Source organism: Zootermopsis nevadensis, unplaced genomic scaffold (genome assembly GCF_977971745.1).
Source record: "Zootermopsis nevadensis isolate Lab colony 2312 unplaced genomic scaffold, Znev_1.0 Znev_ptg000037l, whole genome shotgun sequence".
Classification (NCBI taxonomy): Eukaryota; Metazoa; Arthropoda; class Insecta; order Blattodea; family Termopsidae; genus Zootermopsis; species Zootermopsis nevadensis.
Window position 1 is genome coordinate 8,647,173 of NW_028259169.1, and position 17,427 is coordinate 8,664,599.

General features: G+C 37.0%; 2 protein-coding genes across 5 annotated transcripts in view; both read left to right on the forward strand.

Moving 5' to 3' along the window:
• The window catches only part of LOC147871895 (structural maintenance of chromosomes protein 6-like), a 34,693-nt gene extending 30,120 nt beyond the window's left edge, over window positions 1-4,573 (forward strand). The window contains exons 13-16 of the transcript XR_015538164.1: window positions 403-547; window positions 1,620-1,680; window positions 2,992-3,137; window positions 4,358-4,573. The gene's annotated coding sequence lies outside the window, so the exon portion shown is untranslated. The remainder of the gene's footprint in view (window positions 1-402; window positions 548-1,619; window positions 1,681-2,991; window positions 3,138-4,357) is intronic.
• Window positions 1-14,260, forward strand: part of LOC147871896 (cleavage and polyadenylation specificity factor 73-like) — a 37,704-nt gene extending 23,444 nt beyond the window's left edge. Inside the window, exons 1-6 of one of the 4 annotated variants that reach the window (XR_015538179.1) lie at window positions 7,829-8,255; window positions 8,358-8,421; window positions 8,888-8,986; window positions 9,077-9,192; window positions 9,667-10,094; window positions 10,574-14,260. Coding sequence is in view for 1 of the 4 variants with exons in the window: in XM_087359905.1 (XP_087216031.1) it covers window positions 8,358-8,421; window positions 8,888-8,911 (88 nt within the window). In the remaining 3 variants the exon portion in view is untranslated. Of the gene's footprint in view, window positions 1-7,828; window positions 8,256-8,357; window positions 8,422-8,887; window positions 8,987-9,076; window positions 9,193-9,666; window positions 10,095-10,573 lie in introns of those variants that run through there. The other 3 variants (XM_087359905.1, XR_015538180.1, XR_015538181.1) reach the window with 3 other exon arrangements.
• The last annotated feature ends 3,167 nt before the right edge of the window (window positions 14,261-17,427 follow it).

Consider the following 17,427-nt stretch of genomic DNA (forward strand, 5'->3'; position numbering starts at 1 on the left):
TCACAGATAAAAACGTGAAAATTTTTAAAGCACTGTTACATACTGCAATTTGTATTTTGAGTCTTCTGATTCCAAGTTGCACCAACATAACTGCTATAAATTGGCTCTGATTAATCAGAGTTCAATTGGAGAGGGCATCCACATGCACCGAAGAAACGTATCGATCAGTAACAAACAAAAACTTCGCCAAATTATCTTTATCAGATGAACAAGAAATTGTAGTAGGAATTCAAATTAAATTATAACCTATAATAACCTTAATTAAAGCAATTAATTGTAGCACATATGAACTAAAACAAGGAAGGTTAAAAGAATCAGGCCAATTGAGGAGGGCATTTAAACACAAATTACTTACCTTACGTACATTTATGCCAGCCGCTCTCGTCTAAAACTTCTTTGCAGATTATAGCAAACACCGGTCAATGATTGACGATAGAAGACGGATTACCAACCACAGATCGTATATCAATTGCGAAGTGCTCATCCTGCCATCTATGAACAATGTAGATACAACATAATGATGCAGAGATGCCAGTAGATGGACGAGGTATTTAACAGAGTCACCAAAGATAAAACTGTTTGTGTTACATTCACATGATTGAATGCTTTGTTGGGGGGGGGGGGGGCAATAGTTTTTGGGTTTCGATTACTGCATGAAACATTACCGTAAAATGTGAACTGCCATGGAGCAAATGTTTGATGGATATGGTCCCACAAGTAAAGGAATAGGACTTCTTTCAAAAATGGCTTGCACTATATTAATTTCATAATTATAATTTCTCAGACACCTGCAATCTATGTTCCTTCCTTAGAGAGAGAGACAACGGGCAAAATTATTGTTTTGTATATATTGATCTTTAGTTTCTCAGAAATCAGACGGGAAGTCGAAATATTTCGAACTGAAAATTGTCGAGCATTTCCAGAATATAGTCGCCTCCTGATTTCCTCATATCATTCCGATTTATTATCGTTGCTCCCAAATATTTAAAATTTGTCACGCTTTTAATGGAATGGAATCAAAGAGCAGGATAAAACCACATCTTACATATTTTTCATTTACACTGACTGTGAAAATGCTCCTGTACCGTCTATAACATGATCTTGTGTCATTTTGCCTCTCATTTATCTTTCTGACATCAAAATAAAACAATAAAATATGCAGGTCTGTTATTTCTCCTACCCAATTTAGGGATTCCCCTGTTGTTCCGCTCTGTTCGTTTCTTTGAGCAACAGAAATGCCTGAAGGATTTCTAAATTTACTTCCACTGATGGAACAATCTGAATGACAAATAAGAAAACAATTTCATATATACACGTCACGTAACAGATATTAATAACCAGTGAAACTATTTTACATCTGCACCTCTTACTGCTCTTATTTCAAATAATTCATTTAACGTACATACACGAGGCGAATTTGTTATCTTCAGATCTAATACCAGGGCTAGGAAAAATCAGTTGAAAGATTTACTATAAATAAGAAAGTAAATCAAAATGTTTCTCATTTATGGTGGCATAGAAGAGAAATTTACTGTCATGTCGGTCAATCTCATCTTAATTTCCGCTTTGAAAATTCAATTTTGTTTTCCAAAATGCAAGATTGTGGTCTGTGTTTTCAGAGGAAGTGATCCTTGCTGAGGAAAGGGCCACAGAAGAGGGAAAAATTGCACTTAATTGAAGGTGAGTTAAAAACAAATGCATGTTGCATTAGTTTTGGTTTTGTTATTATGAAAAAATAAATATTGTAGATAGGTGATTTTCTTTCGAAACACTTCGCAACAACAAAAAATTGTTTGCGTATTAACCTGAGTATCTTAGGTTCTCCTTACTTCCACAAATCGTATATCTTATATGTCAACAGTGTTACGCCTGTTAATACGAAACGAGATTGATTCTTATTTTGATTGACGAATTTTAAGTTTGTCATCTTACTTAAGTATTTGGGTTTGAGTTAAAACAAATTGGACCTGTGCACATATCTAATTATCACTTTAATATGAGTTTGTTTACATTTTGAATATGTTCCTTATAAATACTGTATGGCGTGATCTGAAAACCATTTCTCTTTTAATAAGACCAGTGAAAGTATACATTTGTTACGATATATTTCATTTGTTTCACCATCGACAATTATATCGAAGTTACAGAACGTTACTCCACAAGAAAATATGATGTGTTTATTTCTGGTAGTTGTTTGAAGATGATACAGAATGAAATTTGAAAGGTTTCAACAAGTCAGATCTCTACCCCTTCTGCCATGTGCCATTGGCGTCAGTTCCTTTGTTACTCCAGAAGGGTTGGTGAAGTCTCTCAGGCTTACCCTGTTATATTCTTTTGGGGGGTATTCCAAGAAATGTGTCTACAATTTCACAGTTGTCATCAGAATTTACTGAAATGAAGGAACAGATATGTAGTATTTGTGCAGACATTTGAATATGTATCCTGTCACTAGAGGTGCCCACGTATGGGAACAGTTTCAAATTTTCATGTTCCAGAAATTTAAATAAAATGTAGTATTTCTCAAGAGAATGGCATAGCAGGTGCAATTGGACTTTGTATAGAGAACTTGCCAGATGAAATGAAATGCTACTATCAGGACTTTGCTCTCTTTGTTGAGGACGTGAATATCAAAATTGAGGTTAAGTCATTATTCTTTGTTTATTGTCATTAACATGTAATTTTCAGACTGAATTTTGAACTTGATTTAAAGCTGTTTTATATTTAAGTATATCAGGTGTGACAGATCATAAGATTCTACTGCATTTCTTGTCATTAAGAGTTAAAATATATATATATGAATAATTGCTGCTGTGTCTTGTTACAGTATTGTAGTTTATTTATTAACTACAATTTAAATTGCATTATAATAATTAAATCAATTTGAATTTTGGTTGATTTGAATAACAGTATACGCTTACAGACACAAATTAGTGATCCGTAAACGTGGATTTAATCGTGTTTGTTCATTTTACAAATTTATACTTATTGCAGGTGCTGGGAAATCTTTGGCCACGAAATAAATATGACGAGTGAGTTTATTAAGAAATCGCTTGCAGTGTCCGAGCGGAATGAGTATGGGATCCATGACTTACTTTTATACTACGTAAAACGTGAGCTGTCAGATAAAGAAAAAGAAGGTTTGTAAATTACACTGGCACTTTTACATGCGTATTCTTAAATCTACTGAATTTGAATCGCCGTGAATATGAGGAATAGACACATTGAAGGTAGGATTCAGCTCGACACGTAGCAGATGGATTTTAAGGGAAAAAAAATATAACTGGATTTAAATTCTGCATGCTACCCTATAATTCCAGGCATTTACTTAAGACTACAGACACATTTGGTTATTCCTACCCATCACTTTCACACACAGAATGAACATAATTCGCTGGGACGATACGCTACAGACTTGTTTATAATTAATAATCTTCATTGATAGAAAGGGGATCTGGGGTAGCTGAGTCAGTATAGATTTGATCCCCAACATGGACAAAGGGTTTTTCCTCCTCCGAGGGCTGCCTGCCCCTATCTAGTGTCGAGGTTAACGCCAAGTGCCTACATGGCGTGTAGTGGGACATAAAAATGATAATAATACAAAAATAAAAGTTGCTTATTTAAACATGGACTTTCATGCTTTTTACTATCGATAATTATTTTCATAACTCATTCAATTAAATCAGTCGAAGCGGTATAATTTTTAGATAATATTTCCATAAAGACTAATTAATTACAGAATGTATTCTGGCCAGAGAACAATAATTTTGATTTGTTCATTAAATTTCTTCTATTCTACCTGAGCATTTGTGGGTATCTAAGGTTATGTTTGTCCCTAAAGTTTGGGACTGAAAAAATGTAGTCCGACTGATATTACGCAGTGATGAGCCTGGCCACTATTAAAAAAATTGTTGCCTGCTCGCAGTAAGTCGAGAAAAGTTTGTAATAAATTCTGTGAAATATAAATTGTTTCGCACTAAGATATATTTCATATTCATGTAAGCAGTTTGATATACTTGGATGAAGTATTTTAGATTATTTCTCTTATCACGGAAGCGTACCGTGCTTATTTTAAAGTGTTAATTATTTTAGTGAAATATATTCAGTTGTCAATACTCCTTAATGGAAATTGGAAAAGCGATGATTATAATAACAGAATTAAAATCCGTATGTAGACGACAGTATGATTGTTTATTGCACAGCTCGGATCATTGTAAACCCTCTCGGCTCTTGTATTTTTTCCTTTTCATTTGTATTTTAAGTTACAAATCAATAGAACTGGATGAGACAGTGTCATATTTGGTAGCTGGGGAAAAAACTGGTAACAAATTTAATAGATAAAAAGATGTTATCTTTCCAGGATGAACATCTCACATCGGTGCTACAAGACTTTGAACAGCGGCTTAGATTTACACGAGTACCAACATACAGATATTGTTCAGTGTGGATTGCAGGAACATAGAAATAGTCACGTTTACAAGAAAGCATTGAAGATAGCTAAGGAACGGACTAATTTAGTATTTAAAATCGCTGACTTGTTCCGTAGGTACGTTTGATATTAAAATTTTTGCTCTAACCACCTCTTTTCCCTACAAATTCAAGTTCCTTTGCGTGTGTGAAAGGGTTCCATGTCGAAGCAGGCAAGACTCTCCCCCGCCATAAGCCGCTTCTAGCGGGGAGAGCTGCATAGTGGCGGCTCTCGCCTGAAAGGGTCCAATGCGTTTTGCTGGGATTTCTATCTCTAGCAGTCACTTCAGCTCACGTGTGAAAGGGCTATGCCGGCCGGAGCTTCGGCTCATGGTAGGGTCACCCAAGCCGGACAGGTCTAAGGAGATGCGCCAGACTAAGAGCGATACCCTGGTCCTCCAGGTTGGGGCTTGGGGTTATAACAACCCCACCCCGGAAAACGATTACTGTTAGGATACTCTCAAAAGAGCCTCGGATGGATCATTTTGGTAATGGACCCTGGCAAACGTTCACGGACTCGGAAGCGAACCGCGACACTGACCGTGGCCACATGATGACGGAGGTGCTGAAGTATGGGATGGACGTGGCAGGGTTTCGAGCCTTTAGGAGACAGAATGTGCAAGATAAGGCTCGAAGGACACTTCAGAAACTTGTCCTTTGTTTGGAAGGTACCAAGTATGGGAGTGGTCAATCAGATTGATCATGTCCTGGTGTCGAGAAGGCATTCCTCTTCTGGGCCAGGCGCTGGGAGGGCAGAGAAAGATTAGTCTCTGGGGAGTTAGAAGTTTGGATTCCTCGGCACCGCTCCCCACTAAAGGTCACCCCACCGCGCTGAAACCTTTAGCCAAGGGCCCCGGTTCCCAGCCGGGACCCGCTCCCTCGACACACGTAGCATCTAGGCGCAGCTCTCCCGGAGACAAGTCCGTTTCTCTCAGTGGCACGTCAGCTGACAACCACTGCTCGCACCCAAGTGGACAAACAGTTTTAAGTTTCCTATCATCAGCATGTTTTATGTTCTTATGAACATCATTCTGACTCCCTGTGTTTCAAAGGAATCTCTGTTTTAATGATTCAGATCAATGTACTATATCTCTTCTGACATTATGGTACTAGAACACAGAAACAATGTATTTCAAGTGCTCTGATTAACCAACACAATTATCAAACCTTAAAGAGCCTCGAAAGCTTGAAATGTTGAATGAAAAATATGGGAAACCTAATATACCTTAGGAGCTTTGACATTAAGGATCAGAGAAAAGTGTACAAGCCCATACACAGAAACTGGTTTATTGAACAATACAAACTTCTATAAATCACTTACAATTTATGGCTACTGAACGTGCTGATAGACTCCCATTAATATTTTTCCCCGAAATTCACACAAAACAGATCTATCATGTATTTTAAAACTTTAAATATATATTCTCGATTCTCGTAACAAACTGTCATTAACTACCGATCTCTTTTTAACTGTGAAGTGTTGTCTTTCATTCCTGGTACAGACTGCGTTCTTGAATATTATTTCGACAAATTTTGGGCTTCAAACTGTTCGGGGTTTCCATCGAGCAGGAAATAATAATTCAAGAACCATCTGACACGGCAGATTCTCTACCCGGATCAGGGCATGAACATCATCCTCACGTATTATTGAATCTCGAACACGCTGCTCCCGCGTAACTGGTTTATCTTGCAGTCAAAGTCATTAAAGTCGAATATAAAAAATAAAATAATTAATTAAAATAAACCGAGGTCTGAATTTCTCTTATTTGTAAGCATCTGTAATCTTAGCTAGAGAATTAAGCACGTGTGTGGATGAAGCCAAAAAGTATCGTCCACATACACAGAGCTGAAAGATGTATCTGTCCATCGTACAAGATTAAATCCTGTGACATACAGATTAAGATCGGAGTACAGGTAAATAACAGAAGAGTTTGGACATCATGTGGGCTTGGGCTCACAGTTCTTCAGACCTGCGGATAGAAGCAACAGATCCTCCGAAACATTGGTATCTACCAACAAGCCCCAGAGGCTTGACAACCCAACTCCGTCAGAACCCCAAATCCCACAAAGTTTATTTTTATGGTTAAGGCTTTGACCGGGATGTTCTTTTGTTAAATCTTATGTGGTACCGCCTGATTCGACTTCTAATGGTTAAGTGAAGTGTTTTCTTCGCGGTACGGTCTGGATTCGTAAATAATATTCAGACGATCTTCGTCTTCAAAGGGTTAACCAGCTGATTTTCGTAATGGTGAGGTGAAGTGTTTTCTTCGCGGTACGGACTGGATTCGTAAATAATATTCAGACGATCTTCGGCTTCAAAGGGTTAAAGTGAGAATCATATGATATCCATAAATACAAAATTAAGATAGTTATTATTAAAGCAGATGGTATATACATTTACCACTGGGATTTAAAGAGTTGAGAAGGGCTGAAAGTTTATTGTAATCATTTAGAAACCGCTAAAATATTAACATGAAATTAAACTAATCGGATTCGTTGCTTATTCTTAATTCACGTAACTGCTCAGATTACACAGCATAGAGTAGCAACAAAATTACTCGAGTCAGGATGGAATTAATTCCGGTGAAAATTAACATTTTTATGTCAATGAAACCAATAAATGATAAATCATTCGTACAAACAAATTGAACCGCGTGTGTTAAGATCAAGTATAGACGTTAATATAGATATCCAGGGCGAGGTTAAATTATGTTGACCTGAATCTCATCGCCTTGATGATGGAGGCAGCCATCTTGATCTTTTTCGTAAACTAAGATCAAACAACGCACATGGACTCTTGAGAGTTGAAGCGCTGATTTTCCCATTTTTAGATTCTGTCACGGGGACGTATTTTCCTTCTCTCCGGCTCGAGTTCGATTCTCGTCATATTTTAATATCACGCATCCTCTGTTAGGCTGTCATATGAATTATCTTCCTTCTCATGCAACGAAGGGAGTGAAGTCGTATCTGGTACATGGCTGAGGAGGGGGGTGGGTTACAAAATCCTTTCGCTTGGTTTCCACGTCTCTTGGCTGCTAAGCTTCTATAAAAGAGTTTTCGTAGTGCGAAAGCGGCGTACGTCTGATAAGATAGTGTAATTGCGTCATATTGTGAATATTATATTAATAATTTGTTTTAATCCGTCTGTATTTTATTTATTTAGTGTTCTGTCTGACGACAGGTCCATATGAACAGGATCCTTTTCTCGGACTGGGACCTGTTCATATACGTTCTTGGCAGATGATCCAGAAGTGGTTTGCCATTGCCTTCTTCTGTGTGTGAATGGAGTAATTGTTGGGATGCCACGGAGGAAAACTCCGTGTTGCCTAGACCACGGCTTTGCCCAACACAAGTTATAAATTCGGGCACCGCAATTGTAATTGCATAAGCACCGTATTTGGTTGTCAAGAACATAAATTACATCATGAGTCTACTTTAGTGGTTCCTTATGAATCTGGTGTTCTTCTCATAATATAAGAACTGCTGTAAAGTGGTTTGCTGTACACAGAGATTAACATATACATTTCGTAACAGTCGAGAAAAGCATACAATTGAAAGAAGAAATACCTGGACTGTGGAGCAGGTTTGGGAGGGAGTAGATTTTCTTCAGACATTCCATTAGAAAGTCTTTCGTACAGGTTACAGTACCTCGTGATTGTTTACGAACTTCTATACTCTGTACTCTATGCCCATTTTGCATTGAGCAATTGAGTTTGTAAATTGTGTGTTCTACGTTGTTGGTTTGAAACGTAAGGCGAAATATGTCGACTAAAAGAAAGCCCGAGTCCCAAGTACGTCCTTTGTATGTTAATGCTGTTATCTTACACTAGCTATAAGTTAGAATAATATTGGTTTTTCGGAAATATTCGATCCTAACCTCACTTCTTTATCAGGGGAGCCGGTCAGGAGGTTGGGCGATCGTGTATTATGTTGGAGTATAAAGGAAAGAAGATTATGGTATGCACAGTTTGATTTGTGAGCAATATTTAAGTTTATATCGTGATGTGTAATCTGAATTTCTCGTATAACCTTGTTTATAAAAATTTTTCGTAGATTAACTGTGCACGACGGCTTTAAGTGGAAATTTTCCTCGTGCTCGCTTCCATGCAATATTCCAGCTAGAATTTTATTTCTTGTTCTTGTAACCTTAATGAATCGTAAATGAAACAAAATATATCCCTTAAAATAGATTAATGTTATGTTTTCTCCGACCTAGCATTTGTTTTAAAAGTCTTTTTGAGATTTCTAAAGTGTGTGTATTTGATTCGAGTGTCTCAAGCTGTGAAACTTAGGGTTCAATGAAAGACTGGGAATTCCTTGATGACTGTCAAGAACTCTGCTGCATGGAGTCTGTTATTAAGATTTTTCTGTTATGTTTTGAATGAATTAGTGTTGCATCAAAAATCAATCCTGTTTCTTATAGCTCGACTGTGGTATTCACCGGTGATTGTCTGGAATGGATGCTTTACCATTTGTGGATCTTGTTGAGGGCAGATGAGATAGATTTGTCACTTATGTCATAGTACGTTGTAAAATTGTTTTTTATACCTGATTAATTTCGCAGTTTTGGAACAACTTTCTTAGTGCTAAAAACTGTGACTTTTTTTTGCAGTTTTCATCTTGACCACTGTGGTGCTTTGCCCTGATTCCTGCAGAAAACAAGTTTCAAGGGACTCGTGCACCAGAAGCTATTTATTGGTGGCTTCTGTCAGATTACGTCAACGTCAGGTAATATTGTCACTCATTTGCTAGTTTACATTGTTCTGTCAGTGGTGGGCTGGGAAATTATAACACTTTTCCCATCGTACGTAACATCTCCTAATCCCTTCGGTATAAGACGACCGTTTTCAGTTGACAATTACTGACTCCTTCAGTAAGGCACACAATACCACTCGCTGCTATTAACTATCACTGAATACAGAAATTAAAAAGTCACAAAAGAAATTCTCACTTAGCCTATATACAAATGTTGTTGCTGAGGATAAAACGAAATGAAACATCATTTGATGATTCCTGGACTAAGCTAACTACTCATATTTAGTAGGCAAAGAGGATTGGAAGAGCATGCCAAATAAGCTGAGATGAATATATTAGTTTCATAGTTCTAAAGAACTTACAGAACTTTCACTGAAACCCTTAAAGCTGTTTATTTTTGCCAATCTTTTTTTTTTTCCAAATATATCTTCTGTTTTGTGTGAACAGGTAAGACGTTACTCCAGTATCGGAACATATTCTCTGCACGAGTTGACATTTATTCAGAATCTCAGGGCAGGAAAATATCTTACATGTCATAGGATTTAGGATACTATGTACTACGTATGCACTGATCATTCATCACACATAAGAACAGTCTCAATGATATATACTTTGATGTCTCTTCATATGACCCCTCTGAGTGAAATGATTTACTGCACACATTACATGCATATGGACTCTCTCCACTGTGCGTGACTTGATGTGTCCTGAGACCACCATTTTGACGAAATGATTTTTTGCACACATTACATGCATATGGACTCTCTCCACTGTGTAAAGGTTGATGTTCACTCAGAGGACTCTGTTAAAGAAATGAGAAAAAATTTCTGGATGAACATAACATGAAGAGGAGAAAGAATGAGTCTGAAACCAAGGTGATAATTATGTTTTTTTGGATAGCTCAGTCAGTATAGTGACTAGCTACGGGCTGGACGACCGGGGTTCGATCCCCGACGGGGGCAGAGGATTTTTCCTCTAGCCTCTGGGGTCCACCCAGCCTCCTCTACAATGGGTACCGGGGGTCCTTTCCCGGAGGTAAAGCCGACCGGAGCGTGATGCTGACCACACACCCCCCATCTAGTGCCGAGGTCAAGGAAGAGAGGAGCTATACCGTCTCTCCACCCAAGCGCCTACATGGCGTATAGTGGGACAAACTTTACTTTACTTACCAAACCCCATCACATGACCAGAATTTAGTGGAAGGTGTGTTTTATAAATATTGCAAGAATCATGGGCCTCCATATTAGTTTAAACTGTTAATTCTGTGTGGTACATGAAGAATTTACATAACATGAATGCTAGGTTATAAAATTATCGAGATATTGTAAATGTGCTAATGCATTTAGTTTGTCAGGTCTGAGTTCAATATGCATCGGTTGGACTCCTGAATGACAGCCTGGTAGGAACAAGGTTCAGGGGCATTGTGTCTCCAGTGCATGGAAGACTTGCAAATGTCACTTATGCCACATCTTCCCAGATTCTTATTCCATGCCGTAATGTCCAAATTGAAGTTCTCTTGACCCAGTCAGATTTTGTTAGAAAAACTGGCACACAAGAAGTTAAATTAATTTGTGTGTGGGAACTTAAGTATCAGGAAGTGAGGTTATGCAGTTGTCTTGATGGATTTTGACTAACAGCATATAGTGTTGCTACTCTTGTTAATATATTTTCACAAAATCAGCTTAAATAAACATAACTGCCTTTTCAGATGTTTTGCTGTGTAATCTGGTAGAAGTTTACCAGCATTTCAGAGTCTTAAAACCTTGTATTGAAATATAAAATAATACATACAAACAAAACTGTTTACACTTGAAGGGACACTAATCCCAAACGTGCCTCAACCTCAAGAGATCATCATCGAGTATTTAGCCCACGCACCGTTAAAGTTCACAGGCACAGACAACGCAACTACGGCTCGCGGTGGACCAACGACAACAATTACCAGGGAAAACCAAAATAAATACAGTTACACAGATTTACAACTGAAACATGATACAAACAACTTGGAAATAATTTCTCCCTTCAATATACCTCCACTATACAAAATTACAATAAAGGCTTACTAGCAAAAACTGTACATCATAACTTTAATCCCAGTTATGTAGACCCCCCCCCCCCACAATATATGATGGCGTGTCACTCCACGCCAGCCACCCACAAAGAGGCTGCTTGCAGCAACGCAACCATTAACAACCCCATCCTGTAAGATGGTCCACCAGGACCAGGCAAAGGAATGTCAAGCCATCGAAAGAGGAAATTACAGGACAGTAAAGGATTGACCATCTGGTCAGTTGTAACTCAAAGTTGATGGAAAGGCCACTAGAGGGCTACCTCATACAGACAGACAGTCCTCATTCCAGTGGAAAGACTAAACCACACGGTTCATCATCCTAGGCAAGATTCACTGTAAGTGCAGTCTGGTAACTCAGCTTACCCTAATATCAGTGTCACTTACTGCAGATCCATTTTAAGAATCTATGAATGTTGGCAGATCGAACTTCATAACTTTGTTACGCTATGTACCTACACAGCAGGATAGAGTTATCATTACTGTTCTGGGTCTATAACAGGACAACTGATGATTCTCTAAGCAATGATGACAGTAGCAGACTGATGATACAATCTGGACATTGTGTGTTGTCTGAATTATATTTGATATAAACAATGTTTTGAATATTGGTTCTGTTCCCATCTACCGGTTGTCATTATTATACTTACAGATGTTAGTCTTCTGCAGACCCAAGATTTCCAACAGGTATTGAAGAAATGGGTGTCGATCAGTCTACTGTCCTGAAAACTATGTTCAGTGGCAGGATGTGCTATCAAAACAATGCTTAACCCTTTAAAGCCCATTTGTAACTACATGCGCCACCTACTTTAACAAACAGCAATTATTTCCTTACCCTAACCTAACTTAACCTAACCTAACCTAACTTAATCTAACCTAACTTAACCTAACCTAAACTAACCTAACCTAACTTAATCTAACCTAACTTAACCTAACCTAACTTAACCTAACTAACCTAACTTAACCTAACCTAACTTAACCTAACCTAATCTAACTAACCTAACCTAACCTAACCAGCTGATCTTTGTAATGTTGAAGAGTTGTGCTTTCTTTGTGGTACGGAATGAATTCTTCAAAATTATTCAGATGAGCTTTGGTTTCAAAGGGTTAATGGAGGGGATGAAGAAACACAATGTTCTTGTGGTTATAACACTGTTTAAAACATTTCATAATCTACTTAATATTTAATTACTTTCCTAAATTAAAGACTGATTGAAACTAGTACTCTATAAGCAATGTGCAACAAAACATAATCCACTGAACACATTTTGGAAAGCACTCTTCAAAATCTATTCACCAGAAGTGGGTCATTTCCTCTGGATGGACAGACAGAACAACAGATGAAAAACTCAATAGTGTGTTTGAAGATGGCCGTCTTCTGGGTTGTAGCACCGTGTAATCTGACAGGTTACCAACTCATCGCCCTGACGACGGAGGCAGCAAGGAGCTCTGAAACGCTGGTAAACTTCTACCAGACTACACGGTGCTACAACCTAGAAGACAGTCATCATCAGACTCACCTCTGTGAAAAACTCAGATCCTACAAAAGTGACTTTGTGTACTTGTAAAAAATGTTCTCGGCAGTGAAAATAAGACAACCTGTGTTACTGGCACAGAGTGTTTCTCAACTTATATATCTGTGACATCCTCTGTATTTATACCGACGACCTGATTTCCATCGTGACACGTCTCACTATCTGAACCAGGTATATCTTTCGGTGAATCTGTGCAGTTCTGTAGAACAACCACACATGTATCAGTCAATGCTATTCCCTCCCATTACATGAAATGGAACAGACATTCTTTACGACTATGTCCGATTGTTATCACTTAGTAGGTGAAGATAATCAATAGACTATTCACTTCGAACCTGTGATCCAGTTCAGAGCACAAAACTGCAACATTATTAAGCTGAAGAAAAGCTGTTTCATTGTAACCATTTCATGCAAATGAAAGCTAACAGCAATGCTTGCTTCCGGTTCAAAATTCTTTACAGAAAATGTCGATGGTATGTAAACCTCGTCAGTGTTGATACCAATGGGATCTTCTTCACTCAGAACATCCATATTATTTTCTACTTTGATAATATCAATTTCTTGCTGTAAAATTATGAATTAAACATAATTCTGTTAGATAGCACATTTCTTGTGCACCAAACACACAAAACAGGAGAGAGTCTTTACACTGGAAGATTCCAGACTGAAACTTGCAAACTTCTGATATCATAATTTCAGGACTTCAGAATTAGAACACTGCATGCCTGGAAATTTATACTAATTATTTTCAGGACATAAACTCTTATCATGTTGTGAACCTTTATGAAATTCATTAACCTTCCATTGCTCAACTGCACTAATGCCAAGGTACACAGCCTCATATACCAGCATCTTACATTTAATCCCCATATATGGACATTTTTCTTTAAACCATTACATTTTCATCCAAGCTCTACGTTTGAACACTTCGTATAAGATACTAATTAATTCAGACTGGACACAGTTTAAATTAATTATGTTCGTTCCGTAAGGCACAATCAAGAAATGTGGCAGAGTATATTTTTATTGACTATATTGTGGCGTACCTTAATGCTATTCTATTTGTATGAAATTATTGTAATGGCAGAATTGTACTTAAGCCATGTGAACATCATCAAAGTGACATGCAAGTTATAGGGACTTAGATTAAGCACAGTAATTCCTATAATAATAATAATTTATTTACATTTCATGGATCCATAAGACAGTCAGATGAAGATAGATGTGGAAAAAGTCACAATAAAAATAATAATAATACAATATATATTATAAAGTAAAATTCGTACTATTATATAAATTTCACATAATACAAAACAAAGTATTCACCTAGAGAAATGATAAGCTAACAAATAGATCTACACATTACGCACAAGATGTTGAAACACTGAAGAAGACATCAAATGTTGGATCTTGAATAAATTTACAGTGAAACTGGGAATGTGCACTAACCACACAACTGTTTGAAACATAGCTGTCTAAATTTAAGACTTTGAATTAATTATTCGGTTTTGTCCGTCTAATCACAATTATATTTAAAATTTACAAATAAGATAATTAAAATATCATTTTATGTTCCACATCGAATAATCGATTTACATTTGGAACATTTTTACAACATGTTTCGGTTTCATCGAACCATCTTCAGGTGTAAAATTATATCGAAATTGTAATTGAGTTTTAAGTTTGTCGATGTAATTTCACACCTGAAGATGGTTCGATGAAACCGAAACATGTTGTAAATAAGATAATTAAAATATCATTTTATGTTCCACATCGAATAATCGATTTACATTTGGAACATTCTTACAACATGTTTCGGTTTCATCGAACCATCTTCAGGTGTAAAATTATATCGAAATTGTAATCGAGTTTTAAGTTTGTTGATATAATTTTACACCTGAAGATGGTTCGATGAAACCGAAACATGTAAAAATGTTCCAAATGTAAATCGATTATTCGATGTGGGACATAAAATTATATTTTAATTATCTTATTTGTAAATTTTAAATATAATTGTGATTAGACGGACAAAACCGAATAATTAATTTAATATTTGATTCACAATACAACGCAATTATACTATCTTAAGACTTTGAAATTACAACACACACAGACACAGAATGAAAATATGAATCACAAAGCAGCTAAACGTACGAATAATAAAGAGAAATAAAGATAATTATAATGACCTGGCCATACATAACCTAACTGGACACGGCCATGGCAACGACATATTGCAGTGACTGCCTACATTTTTTTTTTGCTACATGTGATCAATGATCAAGTAGACCGACGCGAAAGATGGCGGCCGAGTATCTGACGTTTCTGCTCATCTGTTGTCGCTTTCAGAGAGTTGTTGTGTTGGCAGCATTTGTTTTCTTTGCTAGGGTGGTGGTTCCATCATCTCGAAATTGTTTTACCCACTGCTGATAAGTAACTCGTGCGAATTTGAGCATGGTTAAAGAACCATTTCATATGGATTGGAAAACAATTCTTAAAGACCTTTGCTGGCAGTTATCACGTGGGTTTTATAATATTTATTTAAATGTTCCTGCTTTTGACTTAGGCGAGTTATCACGCTTTGCCATTTAAAGTCTGGCAAATTCGTCTTTATTATTGTTCTTAATGAATTACTTTTGATCCCAACTCTGTTATTATTTAAGTGAGGATATAAAATGTTTCAAATCATAAAATGAGCTGGAGGCTATATTTACTGTACCTTTAATCAAAACAGTGATTTGAGGTATTGATCTTTGATTTCCCGAAGAGACTTCTATTTGCCAGAGAGGTTTGAAATTCACTGGGGAACATTTATTTTGTATCTTCAACCCCACCTCCTTCCTATCATTTGTACACTGTAGTAGGAGCTATACTGTACACTACATTATTCCATGGATTTCAATAAATCTAATTTATGTTCCTGTAAGATGTCAGGGTTCATATGTTCTTTGAATGAGACAAGTGGAGTCCTTGAGACCAGGTGAAGAAATTCCCAGTCTTTTATGGAATTTAGAGGTTCATGAGATCTCTCCATGGGGCCACATGCTTACATCCTACTTCTTTAGGGTTAATTTTAATTTTATTCTCCCCTTTACATTTCTCAGTTGTTATAGTTTCATAACTCCTCAAGCCCAGAGAGAAGGAAACAAATTTTAGCCAGAGCAGACGCTCGAGGGTTCTAAAGGAGAATACGTCATTCTTCGCGATGTCTTAACACCACTGCGTAACGCAAGCCACGCACTGATTAATGATAATATTAAAAACTTAGCTCTCAGCCTAAAGCGCACTCCATAAAGGCGTGAGAGTAGAACTCCACGCAATTCAGACATCGTTAAACGTACATGGTGTGGAGTGGACTGATCTGGCTTAGGGTATGGCGCCCTGTTCCATGAATAACACTGAACTCAGGCTCAGTAAACAGGTGAAGGGAAATGATGATAAACTTGAAGACTTGAATTCTATAAAAGTAGCGAATTTGAAGTACATTCATGGATTGAAAGGAATGTCAGAATGCTCTTAGAAAATGAATCCTTGAATGATATTTAAGGATCCAGTCCTTACCGCGAAGAAAACACAACTCTTCACCATTACAGAGATCAACTGGTTCACGCTGTTTAAGGAATTGACCGCTGATTACGGCGAGAACCACACAAAACCCATAAAAACAAAGTCTTACTGATTGTTGGAGCAGGTGGTACGTATACTTACCATTCGATTTAAAGGGTTTAAAGGTAAAGTTCGGAGGTCACACTGCCTCCATCTTCAGGGCGATATTTGAAGTTTTCTCAGCGCTTAGTATGAAGATTTCTGTCTTCTGGGATGTAGCGCTGTGTAGTCTGGTAGATGTTTAACAACGTTTCGGAGGTCACACTGCCTCCATCTTCAGGACGATATCTGAAGTTTTCTCAGCGCTGAGTATGAAGATTTCTTTCAAGGTTTACATGCGTCATGTTTGTGTTTTTGATTAAAATATATAATAAAATACAGGTCAATACACAAAACTTTATTAGGATGTTAAAATTTAAAATTTAAATGTTAAAATTTAAAATTTTAAATTTGCGCTATTCATCTCTATAAGGATGTTACATTTGAGTACTATCATTCATTTTCCACAACATGTTTCGATGTAATACATCATCTTCAGGTGTTGTTGTTTAAAACTATTTTATATTTCAATGCATGCCTTTCAATAATTCATTATTCATTCATTGAAATATAAAATAGTTTTAAACAACAACACCTGAAGATGATGTATTACATCGAAACATGTTGTGGAATATGAATGAAAGCGCTCAAATGTAACATCCTTATAGAGATGAATAGCGCAAATTTAAAATTTAAAATTTTAACATTTAAATTTTAAATTTTAACATCCTAATAAAGTTTTGTGTATTGATCTGTATTTTATTATATATTTTAATGAAGATATCTGTCTTCTGGGATGTAGCGCTGTGTAGTCTGGTCGATGTCAACCAACGCTTCGGGGGCCATACTGCCTCCATCTTCAGGGCGATATTTGACGTTTTCTCAGCGGTGAGAATGAAGATTCCTGTCTTCTGGGATGCTGAGCTGTGTAGTCAGGTATATCTTTACTAACATTTTGAG